The sequence below is a fragment of the Pseudophryne corroboree genome, chromosome 3, assembly GCF_028390025.1.
Source record: "Pseudophryne corroboree isolate aPseCor3 chromosome 3, aPseCor3.hap2, whole genome shotgun sequence".
NCBI classification, from domain to species: domain Eukaryota; kingdom Metazoa; phylum Chordata; class Amphibia; order Anura; family Myobatrachidae; genus Pseudophryne; species Pseudophryne corroboree.
In genome coordinates, this window is record NC_086446.1 from 656,371,129 (window position 1) to 656,392,408 (window position 21,280).

At 42.3% G+C, this 21,280-nt stretch overlaps 1 protein-coding gene across 1 annotated transcript in view; it reads left to right on the forward strand.

Moving 5' to 3' along the window:
• The window catches only part of REEP3 (receptor accessory protein 3), a 211,547-nt gene extending 203,860 nt beyond the window's left edge, over positions 1-7,687 (forward strand). The window contains exon 8 of the mRNA XM_063961825.1: positions 2,733-7,687. Within this exon, the coding sequence (XP_063817895.1) occupies positions 2,733-2,789 (57 nt within the window). The 3' untranslated portion in view covers positions 2,790-7,687. The remainder of the gene's footprint in view (positions 1-2,732) is intronic.
• The last annotated feature ends 13,593 nt before the right edge of the window (positions 7,688-21,280 follow it).

Here is a 21,280-nt window from a genome sequence, read left to right on the forward strand (position 1 = left end):
TCCCAGTTAATGCCAACAACTCGTCTGCTGTTCCTAGGGATGATTCTGGACACGGTTCAGAAAAAGGTTTTTCTCCCGGAGGAAAAAGCCAAGGAGTTATCCGAGCTTGTCAGGAACCTCCTAAAACCAGGAAAGGTGTCTGTACATCAATGCACAAGAGTCCTGGGAAAAATGGTGGCTTCTTACGAAGCAATTCCATTCGGCAGATTCCACGCAAGAATTTTCCAGAGGGATCTGTTGGACAAATGGTCAGGGTCGCATCTTCAGATGCACCAGCGGATAACCCTGTCTCCAAGGACAAGGGTATCTCTTCTGTGGTGGTTGCAGAGTGCTCATCTATTGGAGGGCCGCAGATTCGGCATACAGGATTGGATCCTGGTGACCACGGACGCCAGCCTGAGAGGCTGGGGAGCAGTCACACAAGGAAGAAACTTCCAGGGAGTGTGGACGAGCCTGGAAACGTCTCTTCACATAAACATTCTGGAACTAAGAGCAATCTACAATGCTCTAAGCCAGGCAGAACCTCTGCTTCAGGGAAAACCGGTGTTGATCCAGTCGGACAACATCACGGCAGTCGCCCATGTGAACAGACAGGGCGGCACAAGAAGCAGGAGTGCAATGGCAGAAGCTGCAAGGATTCTTCGCTGGGCAGAGAATCATGTGATAGCACTGTCAGCAGTGTTCATCCCGGGAGTGGACAACTGGGAAGCAGACTTCCTCAGCAGACACGACCTTCACCCGGGAGAGTGGGGACTTCATCCAGAAGTCTTCCACATGCTGGTAACCCGTTGGGAAAGACCAATGGTGGACATGATGGCGTCTCGCCTCAACAAAAAACTGGACAGGTATTGCGCCAGGTCAAGAGATCCGCAGGCAATAGCTGTGGACGCACTGGTAACGCCTTGGGTGTACCAGTCGGTGTATGTGTTTCCTCCTCTGCCTCTCATACCAAAAGTATTGAGAATTATACGGCAAAGAGGCGTAAGAACGATACTAGTGGTTCCGGATTGGCCAAGAAGGACTTGGTACCCGGAACTTCAAGAGATGATCACGGAAGATCCGTGGCCTCTACCTCTAAGGAGGGACTTGCTTCAGCAGGGTCCCTGTCTGTTTCAAGACTTACCGCGGCTGCGTTTGACGGCATGGCGGTTGAACGCCGGATCCTAAAGGAAAAAGGCATGCCGGAAGAAGTCATTCCTACTTTGATTAAAGCAAGGAAGGAAGTAACCGTGCAACATTATCACCGCATTTGGCAAAAATATGTTGCGTGGTGCGAGGATCGGAGTGCTCCGACGGAGGAATTTCATCTGGGTCGATTCCTACATTTCCTGCAATCAGGATTGTCTATGGGTCTCAAATTGGGATCTATTAAGGTTCAAATTTCGGCCCTGTCGATTTTCTTCCAGAAAGAATTGGCTTCAGTCCCTGAAGTCCAGACTTTCGTTAAGGGAGTGCTGCATATACAGCCTCCTGTGGTGCCTCCAGTGGCACCGTGGGATCTCAATGTGGTTTTGGACTTTCTAAAATCTCATTGGTTTGAACCACTAAAAAAATGTGGATTTGAAATATCTCACATGGAAAGTGACCATGCTACTAGCCCTGGCTTCGGCCAGGAGAGTGTCAGAACTGGCAGCTTTATCTTACAAAAGCCCATATCTGATTTTCCATTCGGACAGGGCGGAACTGCGGACTCGTCCGCATTTTCTCCCTAAGGTGGTGTCAGCATTTCATCTGAACCAGCCTATTGTAGTGCCTGCGGCTACAAGTGACTTGGAGGACTCCAAGTTACTGGACGTTGTCAGAGCATTGAAAATATATATTGCAAGGACAGCTGGAGTCAGAAAATCTGACTCGTTGTTTATATTGTATGCACCCAACAAGATGGGTGCTCCTGCGTCTAAGCAGACGATTGCTCGTTGGATCTGTAGCACAATCCAACTTGCACATTCTGTGGCAGGCCTGCCACAGCCTAAATCTGTAAAGGCCCACTCCACAAGGAAGGTGGGCTCATCTTGGGCGGCTGCCCGAGGGGTCTCGGCATTACAACTTTGCCGAGCAGCTACGTGGTCAGGGGAGAACACGTTTGTAAAATTTTACAAATTTGATACTCTGGCTAAGGAGGACCTGGAGTTCTCTCATTCGGTGCTGCAGAGTCATCCGCACTCTCCCGCCCGTTTGGGAGCTTTGGTATAATCCCCATGGTCCTTTCAGGAACCCCAGCATCCACTAGGACGATAGAGAAAATAAGAATTTACTTACCGATAATTCTATTTCTCGGAGTCCGTAGTGGATGCTGGGCGCCCATCCCAAGTGCGGATTATCTGCAATAATTGTACATAGTTATTGTTAACTAATTCGGGTTATTGTTGTAGGGAGCCATCTTTCAGAGGCTCCTCTGTTATCATACTGTTAACTGGGTTTAGATCACAAGTTGTACGGTGTGATTGGTGTGGCTGGTATGAGTCTTACCCGGGATTCAAAATTCCTCCCTTATTGTGTACGCTCGTCCGGGCACAGTACCTAACTGAGGCTTGGAGTTGGGTCATAGGGGGAGGAGCCAGTGCACACCACCTGATCGGAAAGCTTTACTTTTTGTGCCCTGTCTCCTGCGGAGCCGCTATTCCCCATGGTCCTTTCAGGAACCCCAGCATCCACTACGGACTCCGAGAAATAGAATTATCGGTAAGTAAATTCTTATTTTTTAGTCACAAACTGTGGTTATTGTTTTGCAGGTACGGTATGGATCATTGAAGTACAAAGTGAAGAAGAGACCCCAAGTTTATTTTTAATGGGACCAAGCGGAACCTCCTGAACTGCTGTATTGCAATAATTCTGTACTGCGTGAGATACTGCACATTTCAGAACCAGCATTAGAATCCAGGAAATGAGTACAGTGCATCTGAGAACTATTTATTGTTTTTATGTTTTGTGGAATATTTTATACCTGCAACTATCCTATGACGAATGGGATCCATGGTCTCGGCCACACTACAAGTGGTTCTTACTAGTGTATTTCTTCACCACTAATACTTAAGGAATGGATCCTAGGCTGCGTGATATTATGGATGTGTGATTGGGTGGAGGGACTGCGAGACTGGACCTCCTCCACTGGGTGTTTATTATATTTTTATGCAAAAGTATTTGTCTTACATACAATATGGGTATTTTCTACGCTTTGTAATGCCTTACTATAAACTGACAAGTAGCGCTGTCCTTTAAATGGAAGCTGTTTTTCTGAGAACAATCCTATTTGTCACATTGCTGCCGGGTGCTCTATATGTGATAAAGCTTATTGCTTCTTTAGTTAGAAACCACGCACTCAGACCAAAAATAATAGAACGTTTTTAGATTAAAAAATTATATTGTCTTAAATACATTGAGCCAAAAGGTGTGTCCACAATGCACGGGTACCCTGAGTAGGAACGCTGGCATTTTCATGTACTTCTGTATGTGACTAATAGTAATTCTAATAAGGGTAATTCTCCAGAAAGTGAACATCAAGTCCTGTGCTATTTTTTTTTTTTTTTACCTTTTAAACTGGTCTGTTAGGAAATTGTTCTCGTATGAAAACTTTGTTGCTTAGCAGCAATGCCTTACCCTATAATTTAAGACCCACTAAAATCTTGGTATTTTGGAGAAGTATGTCGTTTGAATTTGTGTAAATGTCCCATGTATCACGGAGAATCGGCCATAAGTACATGGAACACTGTAAACAAATTTTGTATAGGTTTACTATGTAATTAAGATGCAGAATTCAGGAAAAAGTTTAGGAATTTCTTCCTGGGGTTCTGTCTGTGTGGCACAAAAGGTATTGTTGTAAGACGACAACTCTAGTTCCGCTGCAAGTCTGTTTTACACTTGGAAAATCTTACACGCGATAGTCTATGTATCAATAAACTTACAGCTGTGTATGTATTTACTTTTTGGGTGTTTTTGGAATCATAATGGTTTTATGATCTGGTCTTTTTAAATTCCTTTTGTGTTTTTTAGATTTTGTTTGTCTCCTTCAGTGTTCATTTTTTTTTTTTTTTTTTACTTTTTTCCCCTACTGTGCATAGACAACCTTTGAGCTTGCTTTCAAATGGAATATTGTCTTTTGATGCCTGTAGATCCACTGCTGGCGGTGGAGCAAGCCACAGGGTGAAAAGCTTGGCAGAGAGATTCATACTTTTATTTTTCAGAATAATTGCATTGGTTTACATTTGCAGTTTGTTTATACTGATGTTACAGCTCCTTTTTTGGTTATATCGCTTAATCTAGTTATTAGTTGTATTATTTTTAGTAATTAAACTGGATGTTTTGCAACCATCTAGGTTCATATTGCATGCAGGCGGATTATGCAGAACTAGTCCGCCTGTACGTTACATGATGTTTCTTTGTTTCATACTCATTATGCATTTATTAGCTTGAATGGTACATTTGTTGTTTTCATTTCTACATTAGATCATGAGATGATGTATTTTATTTTTGGGAGAGGGATTAATATATGTTTTCGGTCTTAGGTTAGTTACATACTGTCATTTGGTAAAGAGGTTCCAGCTTGTATTAGTGTCATTGAAAGCAATGACATACTTAGGTAAGTCAGCCTCCACTTAGCAATGCGTCAGCCTTCACTGTGTTTACTCCAAAGCTGCCACGTAAAATAAACAGATCTGATCGCTAATGTGCGTTTTCGCACAGCGGGTGAGCAGGTCATAACAGCGCATGCTTATACACTGCAATGCACACACGTGTCGGACGACAACAACGGGGATCGCCGGTCAGCGACGGGATGGTGCGAAAATCTGTTCGCACGGGCGTTCCCAAGGTGATTGACAGGAGGAAGCAGTTTGTGGGTGGTAACTGACCGTTTACAGGGAGTGTTCTGGAAAATGCAGGCGTGCCCGAGCGTTTTAAGGGAGTGTGTCTGACGTCAGCTCCGGCCCAGATCATCCTGATTCAATCGCCCTGGAAGAGTAAATCCTGGGCTGCGCAGAGACTGCGCGCACACAATTTTAGCAGCTCAGTGTACACATAGCATTGCTCACTTGCACGGCGAAAATACACTCCCACTGCAAAAATCGCACCACAGCAATCAGATCTGAATGGCCCCCAGAGTCCCCATTACGTTATAAGTATTTTCTTAGTGCAGCTTTGGTGCTTAGTTAGGTGTTGAGACCGTGTAGACTGTAAACCACAAAGTACCTACTGAAATACATGGGCAGTGTACGTAACAATGCATCATAAGAATGTTTTTCTTGGAGCAAATATTGAAAAGTATAAAGTGCTATAAGGGAAAGATTCCTGACCATGTTCAAAGTAGTACTGGACATATCAACTCGTCTTCAGTGTTGTCAAAACAATACCAAGTGAGAGAGCCGGCGTCCAGCTTGCTTCTGAAGCTCTGGACCCCCCCAGTTGCTTTCTTATGAGGCTTGGGGAACTGATTTTCCTGGCTCTGTATTGCTACACGCAGCAGTGGTGGTGTTTAGCAGCACTAGGGCTAAATACCTGAATTTCTGCAAAACTGGACCATGGAGCCTCCGATAATTCCAAACACTGTAGTAGTGATAAAGCAGGGCCTGCATATCTGGTTTTGTATCTGTTCCAATTGTATACTGGTGGTGCTAGTGATCTGCTTTCTATAGTACACATTATTACACAGGTATTTATGTCACTTAGGAAGTGATGTAGTTATTGAATCGACAGTAACTATGTCAACAGTGACTGTGGGTACGGGAGCGACGTAGGGACGGTCCATCATGCATACCCAACCCCTTAGGAATTGCAGGCAGGGTACATACTGTCCACTGTTCTCCCCTAGGGCACAAGTGTGCAATCTGTGTCTTTACACTTGTAGACTGACCATTATCAGAGGTACCCTGATTATCAGTTTGTTCTCTTGGGAGCAATCTCATTTCCAGGCTTTACAGTTATGCCACATTGACATTTTTGCGTCTCACATTTCCTGTGCTGTAAAAAAATTTTGCATTGATCCTAGAGATCTTAACTCCGTGGAGACTGATCAATTTGGGATGCTCAGTAGCCGCCCTCTGAAACATATATGATCACCGTGTTAGACAGTTCTGGAAGTTTCCGGTTAGCAATGGCGTATCTATCATGAGTGCAGAGTGTGTGGTGCACTCAGTACAGACCACTATGGCTGCCCCTACTTTTATCCCCTCTGCTCACTGCTAGTGCCATCGTTTTAGTAATATATTTAGAAAGATGACTGCGCAGGAGCTATGCTACTCTCTCTCTGTGCCAGTCTTTGCCCTACATGTGCCATCTTGCGGAATATATTACTGGAAAGATGGCGCCATCCAGGTTAGGACACTCTTAAAACGCCTCTGCCGGTCAGTGCTTCTTCATGCTAGATGATTACATCGGTATTCTGCGCTAACAGTGCTGTGTGGAGAGTTACTAATCTGGCCTGCTTAATATACTGCACATTGACGTTTCTGGGAGTTCATTCATATGTATAAACTGTTTGTTTCTGGAAGGGGAGCGGCAAGGGGAGAATGTGGGGAGCAGTAAATGTCCGATATTCATGGGCTAGGATGATCAGTACATTGTTCCCCAGTTGTGAACACATTTTTTTTGTCTTAATGCATTCACACTGGGGGCAATTTAATAGGGAATGATCCTGTAAAGTGTTGATTTTTTTTTTCTGTGATTTTACAGCGGTGCACAAATATCACTGACCGAGCGTAATTGGGTGTACGTCTAACATCTCTACATTTTTCCAAAGATGGAAAGTTGTATAATGCAGATGAGATAAGAGACTGTTCATCTGAGTGTTTCCTGTGAAAAGGAGCATAATGTTTTTAATCTATCTCCTGTATTAGATATATGTAATCAAATATTACCTTATTCAGGAATGTTTGTATAATGACACATTGATGTAGCAAAACTTTTTGTACCACCAATGATAAAAGAAGCGTTCCTTGCTTAATCACAAGTGATAACACCACTGATCACTGGTTACTAGTGTTTGTGCATCACACTTGCCTGCTTTGGAGACCTCCCATGCTGGATCCTGTTTGTGATGTCCAAAAAGCAATGGGTGTGATTAGTGTCATCGCAAAAGGTGGTATGACACTTATGTTGACACAATTTGCTTTAGCAGGCCCTGCCCACTGCCGCACAATTATGTGACTAGCATCCACGCAAGCAGCAGCAGTGCCTCATTAACAGGAGTCCTGTTCCACGCAATTAACAAGAAAGCAAGTGGGATATGGGAATGAGGCCTGCCCCAAAATTCAGCAGTCCATAAACAAGTATATTACGTTTGTTATTTTGGCAGTGGTATATAATGATATTAGAAGTCATCAAGAGTTCCAGGACCTGCAAGAAACCTGCATATTGTATTCTATACCTCCTAGTGTCCTTATAACTTGCAATAGAGGACTCTATAATTAACCCAGCAGACAATACAGGGTCTCCCAAGGTAACAGCCGCTCTCCTTCCAAACTGCCTGTTCTGACTGATATTAGTATGGGTTGTTGTTTTTTTGCATGCTGATAAATAATGCAATAATACTTCCAAATCAATCAACTAAAATCACTTAGTGATTGTGCTGAATTTTTGAGAATGCTTGAATTTTGTAATAGACTAACACTATATATGCTGCTTTGTAAGCTCGAGAAATGCAAAAATGCTGGATTTTTTTGCAAATGAGTCTAATAAAAACTTCAGAAATACAGAATGCTGCTTTTATGGTCTCATTGGTTTTGAGTGTGGTGGTCTTGTAATGTTTTAGACATAATCCTTTTGTTTGGTTTATTATATATTGATATTTCTCTCATCATGGAGAATTTTCATTTTAGAATCTGTGCATTGAGCCAAGCTGCCTTGCATGTATTTGATCAAGAAAAAAAAACCATACATGTATATCTATAATCCGATCATTTATGGATGACTACTATGCAATCCGTATTTATGCGCTCCAGGACCAGTCTGTGCAATGTGGAAATAAATGTAAGGTAACTGCTTTGTTGCTGACCTGCACAACAAGCAAGCACACAACCTAATTTATATATTTCATTAAGTAATTCATAATGTGATCAGAATTTACGAGAGTAGCTTAATTAAAAACTTTTTTAAATAAATATAGTGGTCTGATCAAATTGCGAACACCAGCTGACTGATGTATAGGTAAGAAAATAATGGTGGCACAAAATGTTCTCCTAACAAGTTAATTGAAAGTGTGAAATTAATTTGAACATGGAAGAGCGTGATAAGGGTAAGGAGTAAGTTTATGGTTACTTATAGTAGGGACATTATTCTACTAAGATCAATGCCTGCAAAACATACATGTATACAGCTGAGCCACAGCGAAGTGCTATTATTGTACAAATGGGTAGAATCTGGCACAGCCCTTGGTCAATGACCTAGTAATACAGATCTACTGCCCGGAGTTCATTGTAGGGAAGGCAGCATTTGGTGTGATCAACCAATAACCAAAATGGACAGCACCGATTAGCTTTATCCAGGGTGAGTAGTGTGACGGCTGTTGTGCTTACTAACTGTAGTAAACAGTGTTGGTCTGTGTAAGCTAGGTGTCACTACAGGAGCACTGAGTTATTTATTTTATTTTTTTTAGGCTTCAAAACAGCTACACTACAGTATACGACCATAGTGTAACATCCACATTAGCTGCCTTGTTTTACCTGTAAGGAGACGTGAAGATCATGTAATATAGAGGACATGTGTAAGAGTCACTAATATCATGCAGAATAGGTGATAGTAGTAACTACAAATCTTAATAGGTTGAGGTATAGAATGGCTCAGAATGAGTTGGAATGTGAAGGTGAGTGGGAGAATAGGTGTAGATAGAGGTCAGACAGAAGAAAGTTAGGTGTTCTACACCTGCAAATACGTGGTACATATGCACTTGCCAATTACAACTGTGTTCATAGTGAAAATGTGTGTGTGTGAATATATATATATATATATATATATATATATATATATATATATATATCCATGCAGAGGATCCGGCACTCCAACCATAAATATTGTAGATGCTCTGGTGCCTTCTTTGAGGGGTCTGCGCCCCAGCACATGCAGCAAATAAACAGGAAGCGGCACTCAGAGACGTGGTAAGTAGTGCAAAAATAAAGCAACCAAGCTTTAATATATCATCACATCATCAACGTTTCGGGGTTGTCCCCCTTCATCAGGATAACAACAAGTGATCACAAAACAAACTTTATACCTTACCCCCACCAATGGAAAATATTCAGTATTCCCGCCAGCGTCCGCGCAGACCTCCGCCACTCCCCCCTGCATACACGGCTGTTTGCCGGAAGAGGAAGTGACGCGGACCACCGAACAGACTGCTGGGTGTGTTACCATGGAGACGCGGCACTGCTCGTATACCAGGAAGCCGCCAGCGTTGTCACGGAAACCCGTGCATCGTAAGCTGATTAAACTAAAGAATCCAAGTGCACATAGCAGCAAACCATGTTAGCCGCATCCCGTCTACCTGCAGTGTCAAATCATCCATCTTATAACCATAAATACATACATAAAAAAACAAACACAACAAAAAATTGTGACATTATTACAAACAAATAAAACCAATCTGCATCTCATAGAATCCGCTGCTACATTGTTATCAATTTTAGGTCAAATGACAAGAATAACATTCTCACATACTAAATTGTATATATCATGTGACACACAACTGGTACCTCAACAAGTACATAAAGGTCTAATGATAAACTCTATATACATTGTCTACACATGTATACACGGGTATAAATTTAAACTTGAATCATTTCTAAACAATTATATGTTACCCCTGTAAATGTTTTATACCGTGTCATCTTATGTCAAAACATGTATACCACACCAGCCTAATATGGACACATTCAAAGAAAACAATTGAGACCCATAGTCTCATTCAGGCCTTTAGGGGCCATGGTGTCCAGGCGGTAAATCCACCGGGCCTCCAGCTGTAGTAATCTTTTATGTCTATCACCACGTCGCAGTGATAGAGGTACATGATCGATAATTTTATAACGTATGGTGGCCACACCATGTCCCAATCGGGCAAAATGGCGTGCCACCGGTTAGGCGTGAACACCCGGGCAAGATATACCACCCGAAAAGGTCACGCACAAGGAGGGGCGGGCAACAAAGGCGGCAAGCACGCACAGAAGCCGCCAAAAGGGAAAAAGACTTAATCTTTAATCTTTCCTCATGCATTCTAACACCTTCTGAAATTGGGGTCTTGAGTAAGGGGCTGTCTTTCGTGCCCACAAACCAGCCAGATATGTTCTATGACAAGATTGAGAACTTTAAACTACAACGCACCCTCAAGCTTAGGGAATACCATGATAAAAAATTGGATATTTCTCCATCCGAAGTACTACCTCGAGAGTTACATAAACTTGGACCGAGATCGCAGTTTGAACCCATCACAACCAACCCCTCTATCAAAACGTTCTGCCGCATGGTGGAATCTATGCAATGTCCTAGCCCTAGTCAGATTCATCCCAATTTAACTAAACAAGAACGTTTAGCTCTTAAATCATTGGGAGAAAGGCAAGACATAATAATACGCGGTGCTGACAAGGGGGGTTCAATTGTTGTGTTGGGTATAGATGAATATCGTACTGAATGTATACGGTTGCTTAATGATAGTGATACCTATTGTTTACTTGACCATGATCCAACAGATCAATATAAGAGCGAATTGGATTGTATTTTGGATAAGGCGGTCACTGATGGGGTTGTTTCAAGTGGTATATGTGGTAAATTAAAAACTGGGTTCCCAAAAGTACCAATATTTTACACGATACCGAAAATCCACAAGGACCCACTAAGACCTCCTGGCAGGCCCATTGTGTCTGCCAGGGGGTCTTTGTGTGAGCCAGTATCCATATACTTAGACTTGTTCATACAACCATGCATCCAGAGTACCTTCTCCTACCTCAAAGATTCTACAATGTTGCTCAGACATTTGGAGGAGTTACAGATTGTACCTGCGACTGTCACTATGGTGACACTTGACGTCTCCAGCCTCTATACCTGCATTCCTCACCGGGCAGGTGTTGAGGCTGTGAGACATCTATTGGTCAATAATTCACTGTACAGGGGTCCTGATATAGAATTCTTTTTGAGCCTTCTCATGTTCACCCTCACGCACAATTATTTTTTATTTGATGGCCGGTTTTACCGCCAGAAAACCGGCTGTGCTATGGGTTCGGCAGTGGCACCGTCACTAGCCAACTCATTTATGTGGGAAGTGGAAAGAGAATTATTTTTTGAGAATGCTAGTATAGCGGAGGGCATGTTTGTGTACTACAGGTATATTGACGATCTCCTGGTGTTCTGGGACGGGGACTTGCAATGTTTACTCACACACATTGATAATCACAATAAGTCTTCTAGTCCAATTAAACTCACATATAACACCAGCACCACAGAGATTCATTATCTAGATATAAAAATTTTGATTGTCCAGCAACGGATACAAACAACATTGTATACGAAGCCTACGGACCGAAATAGCCTGCTTAGGTATAACAGCTTCCACCCAAGGTCTACTGTTAGGGGTCTGCCATATTCCCAATATTTGAGGGTATGTAGGACCACTAGTGACCCAGAGGATACCGTGAGGCAGTTGGAAATTATGACAAAAAAATTTCTAGACAAGGGCTATCCTATCCTTGAGCTGGAAAAAGCCAAAAACAGGGCAATAGGCCACACACGCCAAACCCTCTTGTCAGAGTCCAGCACAAAGCGTAAGAAAGAGTCTTTACAGAACTCCATCCCGTGGATCACGGAATTTAATACACAAAGCACGGCAAAAAAGAAATATGTTAAATCATGGTGGCCGTTGGTGACATCTGATCCAGGCTTGAAAAGCCTGCATGGCACTCGCTTACTTGCAGGCCATTCTAGAAGTAAGAACATCAAGGACATTATTGTCCGGACCGACATCACGGGGTTAGGTCAAAACAAGACATCAAATTTTCTAACTAGAAAAAACGGATGCTATCGTTGTCTGGGATGCACGACATGTGGATACCTCCAGACAGGGGACACTGTTGTGCATGCCCAGACGGGTAAGAGATTTAAAATCGGATGGCCCCTTAGTTGTACCTCTAAATTTGTGATTTATGTGCTGTTCTGCCCGTGCGGGCTCCAGTATGTAGGCAAAACGGTGTGCCAATTCAAAGAGAGGATGGCACAACATAGGGCGGCCATTAGAGCCGCACTTTCTATAGGGAATAGTGAACAACCGGTGGCACGCCATTTTGCCCGATTGGGACATGGTGTGGCCACCATACGTTATAAAATTATCGATCATGTACCTCTATCACTGCGACGTGGTGATAGACATAAAAGATTACTACAGCTGGAGGCCCGGTGGATTTACCGCCTGGACACCATGGCCCCTAAAGGCCTGAATGAGACTATGGGTCTCAATTGTTTTCTTTGAATGTGTCCATATTAGGCTGGTGTGGTATACATGTTTTGACATAAGATGACACGGTATAAAACATTTACAGGGGTAACATATAATTGTTTAGAAATGATTCAAGTTTAAATTTATACCCGTGTATACATGTGTAGACAATGTATATAGAGTTTATCATTAGACCTTTATGTACTTGTTGAGGTACCAGTTGTGTGTCACATGATATATACAATTTAGTATGTGAGAATGTTATTCTTGTCATTTGACCTAAAATTGATAACAATGTAGCAGCGGATTCTATGAGATGCAGATTGGTTTTATTTGTTTGTAATAATGTCACAATTTTTTGTTGTGTTTGTTTTTTTATGTATGTATTTATGGTTATAAGATGGATGATTTGACACTGCAGGTAGACGGGATGCGGCTAACATGGTTTGCTGCTATGTGCACTTGGATTCTTTAGTTTAATCAGCTTACGATGCACGGGTTTCCGTGACAACGCTGGCGGCTTCCTGGTATACGAGCAGTGCCGCGTCTCCATGGTAACACACCCAGCAGTCTGTTCGGTGGTCCGCGTCACTTCCTCTTCCGGCAAACAGCCGTGTATGCAGGGGGGAGTGGCGGAGGTCTGCGCGGACGCTGGCGGGAATACTGAATATTTTCCATTGGTGGGGGTAAGGTATAAAGTTTGTTTTGTGATCACTTGTTGTTATCCTGATGAAGGGGGACAACCCCGAAACGTTGATGATGTGATGATATATTAAAGCTTGGTTGCTTTATTTTTGCACTACTTACCACGTCTCTGAGTGCCGCTTCCTGTTTATTTGCTGCATGTGCTGGGGCGCAGACCCCTCAAAGAAGGCACCAGAGCATCTACAATATTTATGGTTGGAGTGCCGGATCCTCTGCATGGATGTTCATTGACTGTGTGAGCCCTGGATCAGGTAGCACGGTGACATCAAGGCACCCGTCCTTTACATTAATTACCTTCAGAAAGGAATTTTTAGTATTTTTTGTGCACTTTATTCACTAAGCACTTTATTGTTGCATTAGCACTTTTTGAATCTGGACACTGTATGCACCTTATGGGAACTGCTGCTATAAATTAAGGATATTGCTTTATCCTGGTCATTGTTTGTGCTTGTGGAATTTGCACTTTATGGAAACAGCTGCTATACACTAGGGATATTGCTTTATCCTAGTCATTTTTTTTGCCTGTGGAATTTTAAGCCTGGTAATTTCACTATGGAACAAGGGGATATGATGTCTTATGTGCTGCAATGTGACAACTCAGATACTTTTAGTTACTCAGATATGGAGGCAGAGAACATCTTACACAAAGAAACGGCTTTCAATGTGGTCACTATTGATTCCCATGAGGAATTGTTCCAGGAATGGTATAAGCTTAGAAAGCGTGATTTGGACTTTACCTTTCACGGACGCACTTTATCTGACTATTTTCGCTCTAAATTAATTCCCCGCGGTTTTAGAATTCATAACATGCCCACCATTGGTCGCAACAGCATCCCTTTCTGCAAAAAGTGGATTTCAATTTTAAATAAATGTTCAATGGACCTGATTTTATTGGTAATCGAGGAATCCACAAGGGAATGCGCTGCTACCAAAGAAAAATTACTGGTGTTTGAGACTGCTAATAAAAAGAAATTAGAGAAAGATAAAACCGTTAATTGGGTGGAGAAATTGGAGACCCAAATACAGTCTTACCAAAATGAATTAATTAAATTTAAAAAACAGAAATTGTTGAAAGTCCAACAGGACTATGAGTTACACCGGGTATACTCTTGGCTGGGTTCTTCAAACAATGAACAGAGGGGCCCAGCGAAAACATCATATTATAAACGTAGGAATTTCTCTAGGAACACCGCCAGTTCGGCTAGTGAGACAGATGAACGTTCTTCTACTGCCTCAACATCAAGAAAATCACAATCCCCTTTAGGCGTGAACACCCGGGCAAGATATACCACCCGAAAAGGTCACGCACAAGGAGGGGCGGGCAACAAAGGCGGCAAGCACGCACAGAAGCCGCCAAAAGGGAAAAAGACTTAATCTTTAATCTTTCCTCATGCATTCTAACACCTTCTGAAATTGGGGTCTTGAGTAAGGGGCTGTCTTTCGTGCCCACAAACCAGCCAGATATGTTCTATGACAAGATTGAGAACTTTAAACTACAACGCACCCTCAAGCTTAGGGAATACCATGATAAAAAATTGGATATTTCTCCATCCGAAGTACTACCTCGAGAGTTACATAAACTTGGACCGAGATCGCAGTTTGAACCCATCACAACCAACCCCTCTATCAAAACGTTCTGCCGCATGGTGGAATCTATGCAATGTCCTAGCCCTAGTCAGATTCATCCCAATTTAACTAAACAAGAACGTTTAGCTCTTAAATCATTGGGAGAAAGGCAAGACATAATAATACGCGGTGCTGACAAGGGGGGTTCAATTGTTGTGTTGGGTATAGATGAATATCGTACTGAATGTATACGGTTGCTTAATGATAGTGATACCTATTGTTTACTTGACCATGATCCAACAGATCAATATAAGAGCGAATTGGATTGTATTTTGGATAAGGCGGTCACTGATGGGGTTGTTTCAAGTGGTATATGTGGTAAATTAAAAACTGGGTTCCCAAAAGTACCAATATTTTACACGATACCGAAAATCCACAAGGACCCACTAAGACCTCCTGGCAGGCCCATTGTGTCTGCCAGGGGGTCTTTGTGTGAGCCAGTATCCATATACTTAGACTTGTTCATACAACCATGCATCCAGAGTACCTTCTCCTACCTCAAAGATTCTACAATGTTGCTCAGACATTTGGAGGAGTTACAGATTGTACCTGCGACTGTCACTATGGTGACACTTGACGTCTCCAGCCTCTATACCTGCATTCCTCACCGGGCAGGTGTTGAGGCTGTGAGACATCTATTGGTCAATAATTCACTGTACAGGGGTCCTGATATAGAATTCTTTTTGAGCCTTCTCATGTTCACCCTCACGCACAATTATTTTTTATTTGATGGCCGGTTTTACCGCCAGAAAACCGGCTGTGCTATGGGTTCGGCAGTGGCACCGTCACTAGCCAACTCATTTATGTGGGAAGTGGAAAGAGAATTATTTTTTGAGAATGCTAGTATAGCGGAGGGCATGTTTGTGTACTACAGGTATATTGACGATCTCCTGGTGTTCTGGGACGGGGACTTGCAATGTTTACTCACACACATTGATAATCACAATAAGTCTTCTAGTCCAATTAAACTCACATATAACACCAGCACCACAGAGATTCATTATCTAGATATAAAAATTTTGATTGTCCAGCAACGGATACAAACAACATTGTATACGAAGCCTACGGACCGAAATAGCCTGCTTAGGTATAACAGCTTCCACCCAAGGTCTACTGTTAGGGGTCTGCCATATTCCCAATATTTGAGGGTATGTAGGCTATTTAATGGCTATTAAATTTTCTATTCATTAAAAATTTAATAGCCATTATAATTGTAATTTTGGTATGGTTAGACAGGTTCACATTAACTATTTCAACATTGCGGTATTTAGAAATCTACAAAGCACATAAAGCATGATTGTAACTTAGTTTCCAGTTCTGCAAACGATTCTGTCTTGTTTTACTGTTACCATGGTGATGGTTTTGTTCACTGGTCGGGTGAACGTCATCACGTTGACTCTGTGGTCTCCAAGTGATGACGCACCCGGAAGTAAGTCCGGCGGCGTGAGCCGGGGACTGTGCACGTGGGGGTTGTTTAGAGCATAAAGGTAAGATTGTTTTATGTTGTGTTTTGTATCCTCTGATGACGGTTGAATAAAACCGAAACGTTAGTCTAAGCAGAACCGAGTGGTCTCCGTTACTGCTGTGTAGAAATCCGAGAGTGCCGCTATTACGTCTATCTACATAGCTTTTGCAAGCTTGGAGGGCACCCGGTGAGGTGAATTTTTCTACAGGTACGAGTGCCGAATATTTCTCTTCTATATATATATATATATATATATATATATATATATATATATATATATATATATATATAAATAATATATGTATGTATGTGTGTAAAAACTGCACAGTGAGTGCTAAAGGTTTGCAAAATAAAAGAGCTGCTTCCAGGGTTTTGCAGTTAGATCTGGTGTGTTGCCCAAACCCAATGAATGAACTTACTATTTATTTAATTGACCTAAAATGCCGCCCTGTTCCAGCATATGGCATTTGCATGGAGAGAACCTGTACACTGTACCAGCTGAAATAAAAAATGATTTGACTAATAAAATCTGCCAGTTCATTTCTCCTCAAAAATGAAAGTTTGTTAGTGACAATAAATTATCCACTAATGAAAGGTGAAACAGAAACACCGATGTAACGCTCCTGCGCCCCCAGCTGCTGCTGTCTTCTGGCATGTGACATTAGTTTTGAAAATCTATATTAATACGTTCTATCAATCTTACACTGCTTGAGTGGCGCTATAACCTGTCACCTGGAGCCGCTGCAGCTGTACTGCATTATCCCAGGCAGAGAGAGAGAAATGTACTCTTCCCTACAAGGGATAGACCGATGCAATTACGTAGCTTTATGTTGGATGAAGATGGCTACAACTGAGAAGGGCTAATCGTAACTGACAGTTGTCATTGTTCCCATAGGGAATTATCTAATTGTAAAGGATACATTATTTAGGATAACTTATGGTTTGGACTATGATGACCCTTAGATTTCTTTTGCAATATATTCAGTGCCTTATCACGTCATGACTCCATGTGTGCTGCAAATGGTACCAGGCCGGTAGCAGGCTGCTGGGCACACAGGGCACCCCGCGAGATGGACACTGTGTATCGGTATGGTCACTAATGTTTTCGCTTCATGTTGCCATGGGTTGTCATCTATGCCAGTAGTTCTCAACCTCTGTCCTCAAGTACCCCCAACAGTTCATGTTTTCCAGGTCACCTAGCAGGTGCACAGGTGTATTCATTACTCACTGACACATTTTCAAAGACCCACAGGTGGAGCAAATGATTTCACTTGCAATCCTGTGAGGAGACCTGGAAAACCTGAACTGTTGGGGGTACTTGAGGGCCGCAGTTGAGAACCACTGATCTATGCTATCACACACACTGCTTTTACAATGTTGTTTTTGACATAACCTGGCCTGTGTGTATCACTATGCTGGATCCTCTGAAGAGTGCTGCTTATGCAGAAAAGATCAATAAATAATAACAGTATACATAAAGTGCTTGTGATTTCTTTAAGGGTGACAGCATTTTAAAGGCCATTTTAGAACAATGAAACCACCTTGCATCCTAAGATTAGGAGATTCCTAATCAGACTGGGGGTAGGCACGGTTGCAGGACGCCGGGGAATTGCGGCTAGTGATTGTTCCCATGCTCCGGCACCCCCTACGTAGTTTAAAGATGGCAAGCTGAATTGATTGGTTGAATCGAGATTTGCAGAGGCCCCAGGAACTGCTGCATATATATCCTCAACACCCAGGATACAGACCAGAGACAGGTTTCCTAAGTGGCTTTGCAGCTTTATGGACTTTAGAGAATAGCGGTAGATGTACTAAGCCTTGGGGAGAGAGAGAATACCAACCAATCAGCTCCTGTCATTTTTCAAACACAGCCTGTAGCATGGCAGTTAGGAGCTGATTGGTTAGTACTTTATCGCCCTCCACTTTCACATTCCAAGGCTTAGTACATCTCACCCTGAAGTCTATGATTTTTGAAAGGATGTTTTTGCACAATCTAGAAGATATGTGCATATCCATTTGTAAGTCAAGATAAATATCCAAATGCAAATTAAACCATATAAAGTTCAAGAATTTCTATAGTTAATACAGTGGGGTAAAATATACATGTTTTTGTTTTTACTATTATTGCCCTTTAAATGTAGTAAATATACCCCAATGCCTAGGCACCTGTCCACTGAAATATGGAAATAAGACGTTTACTTGCAGTCAATGCACGCAGGTGGCATCCATTATTTTAACCTGAACAATATTGATCTTATTGCTGCACAAAGTACATTACCTCATTGCTCAGTTACAACACTAGTTCCTTGGGCATTTGATAGACTGCACTTTAAGAAATATTAGTTCGAGGCAGAAAAACAATTGCCTTGCAACATGAGAAGCAACCTTTGGACATTGTAGAGTCTATTAAAAAATATCGATAAGGATTTTATTTATTTTGTTCAATTTTCTGTCCCACTTTGTTTAATAATAATAATACAAATAATTAAATACTAAAATATTTAAAGTTTTTTTTTTTGTTTTTTTTAAAGGTTCACAAATGAAAAAATGACTTCAATAAAGTTTTTTTTCCCATTAATTTTCCTCTGTTATTGCAGAAGCATTATGTTGCTAATCGCATGGAGAAGTAAGTAAGTTGTCCCCAGCCATTTAAAAGTTACCAGTCATTTTTGTGGTGCAAGTTAAAATCAGCATCTCAGTTTTTCTAAAAGCATCAGTTTTATTTCCAGTTTTGTCCATGTTACACTTTCACTTCAGATTATCATTTTTTGTAATGTTTGAATTTTCCTGCCATAAACAACGTCATTTTTCTACTTTCACTTATCCTGAAAGCATTGATAATTAAAGAGTGTCTTTGCCTTTGTCTGTGTTTCAACTCTGTGGTATCTGAGAAGACAATGCAGTGTCTCTTTTATAATTAGCTTTCTTATCTGATGTCTTTTTAAATAGTACATCACTGATAAAGGAATGAGAAAAGTTTTGATTACAAAATATGTAAGAGGCAAGCTCACAATTGGATAATTAGTGTTGAACTAATTACTTGATTTTTAATAGTCTCTTTTGGAAGCCTGTGGCTTGCACTCCAGTTTGCCACCTTTTTGCGACTTCTGTAACATTATTCAGTGTGGTTTTATATTTTTCCTGTGATGTAAGATCAATGTCTTTACAACCATTTGAAGAATTGTTGATATGAGTAAAATCACTGTGACAGCAGGTGGCAGTATATACAGCAGGCCTTGAAGGTCAGTTATATACTGTAATGTATAAAAGGTCCCCTGCCAAGGACAGGGTGCTGATATGCAAATAAGAGGAGTGGGCAGATATATCCCCTCTTAGCATCCAACATCCGTACACAGCACGCTGACATACAGGAAGGAACTGCACTGGGAGAGCTCAGAATAGGAGTGCTGCAAAATGTCGACATGATCTGCTGACATGACCATGCCAACATTGTGACTGCATACTCTTACACCCCCCTCCCCCCGGTGCTGTGGAGCTTCCCCACCCCACACACACACTTTAATTCTGGATTCCCCTGGAAGCTGTGGAGCTACTCACCCGACACACACACACACACACACACACACACACACACACACACACTTTGATACTGGATGCACTGCAATGGAATTTTTTTCGTATATGATAATCAAGCACCACAAAAGTTAATGTGAATCAATAAAGCTTTTGTAGTATGTTGCTAAGGGGATTTATTAATTGACTTATTAATTACCTCCTTTATCCTGAAAGGCCATCTTTCAGAAAATTATTTTGTAACAGGGTATTCTGTAGATAATACAGGCCTGGCTGCCATCATGGCAGGGTAGCTATCATCAGGGACGTGCAGTCAGGGGACGCAGTGCCTCCCCTGTCATTAATGATGAAAATAATGCAAAGAAGATACTTATGACACATTCTGTGTCGTAAGTATCTTAATATTATGGCAATCATTGTACAGTATAAATACCTTTGTAAATGTAATGTCTGCGGCACCGAGAGCGGTGCCTCATGCTGGCCATTGTATACGGCCGGAAGTAGGGAGCGGGACCATGCAGAGGGCTGTAAAAGCCCATTAAAAAATCCACAGGAAGCGGCACCTGTACAAGTGCCTCGCAGGGACGTGCATTCAGATTCAGCACTGACAGTGACTGTATCCGGCTTTCACTGCCAGTGCTGTATGGGGAAACATTGCAAAGGACGTGCACAGCGTGCGGATGAGCCAGCGCCTGGTAGGTGGATGAGTCTCTCTCCTCTTCCCCCTCCTGTGGATTACTTCAGGAGTGATGTTTGTAAGTATAATTTCCATTTTTACAGGTACCCCTATTGGATTCTACATGGACAAGTGGACGTGATCGGCGTGGGATGTAGGTAAGTATGTGTGAGTGTATGTGTGTTTTAAGAAATCTTTACTTTCAAGGTGTGTTTGTTGTGTTTTTATTTGGGTTGTTTTGTTGTTGTAGAACTACAGGTACCAGCGGGCCTGTTATTTCCCTGCATGCTGGTACTTGAGGTTCTCCAAGTACCAGCAAGCGGGGGAGGCTTGCTGGGCTTTGTAGTTCCACAACAACAAAAAATATTATTTTTTTACACACTTATGGCTATCAGCCCGGCACCCATCGCCCAGGGGTGCTGAGGACAGCCTCGGGCTTCACCCCTGGCCCTTGGGTGCCTGGAGGAAGGGGGACCCCTTGATTTAAGGGGTCCCCACTCCTCCAGGGAACCCTGGCCAAGAGTGACTAGTTGGGGGCTAATGCCGTGGCCGCAGGGACCTACACAAATGTGTCCCCCGGCTGTGGCATTATGTCCCTGGCTAGTGGAGCCCGGTGCTGGTTTTAAAAATACGGGGGACCCCTACATCTTTTGTCCACCATATTTTTGGAACCAGGACCGGACCAAGAGCCCGGTGCTGGTTGTCTAAATACGGGGAACCCCTGTCCAATTTTTTCCTCCAGTATTTAAACAACCAGGACCGGCTCAAAGAGCCCGAGGCTGGTTATACTTAGGAGGGGGGACCTCACACAATTTTTTTTTTTTAATTTTTTAACCCATTCAGACCCTTTTCCATTGAGTTCATGGAAGCC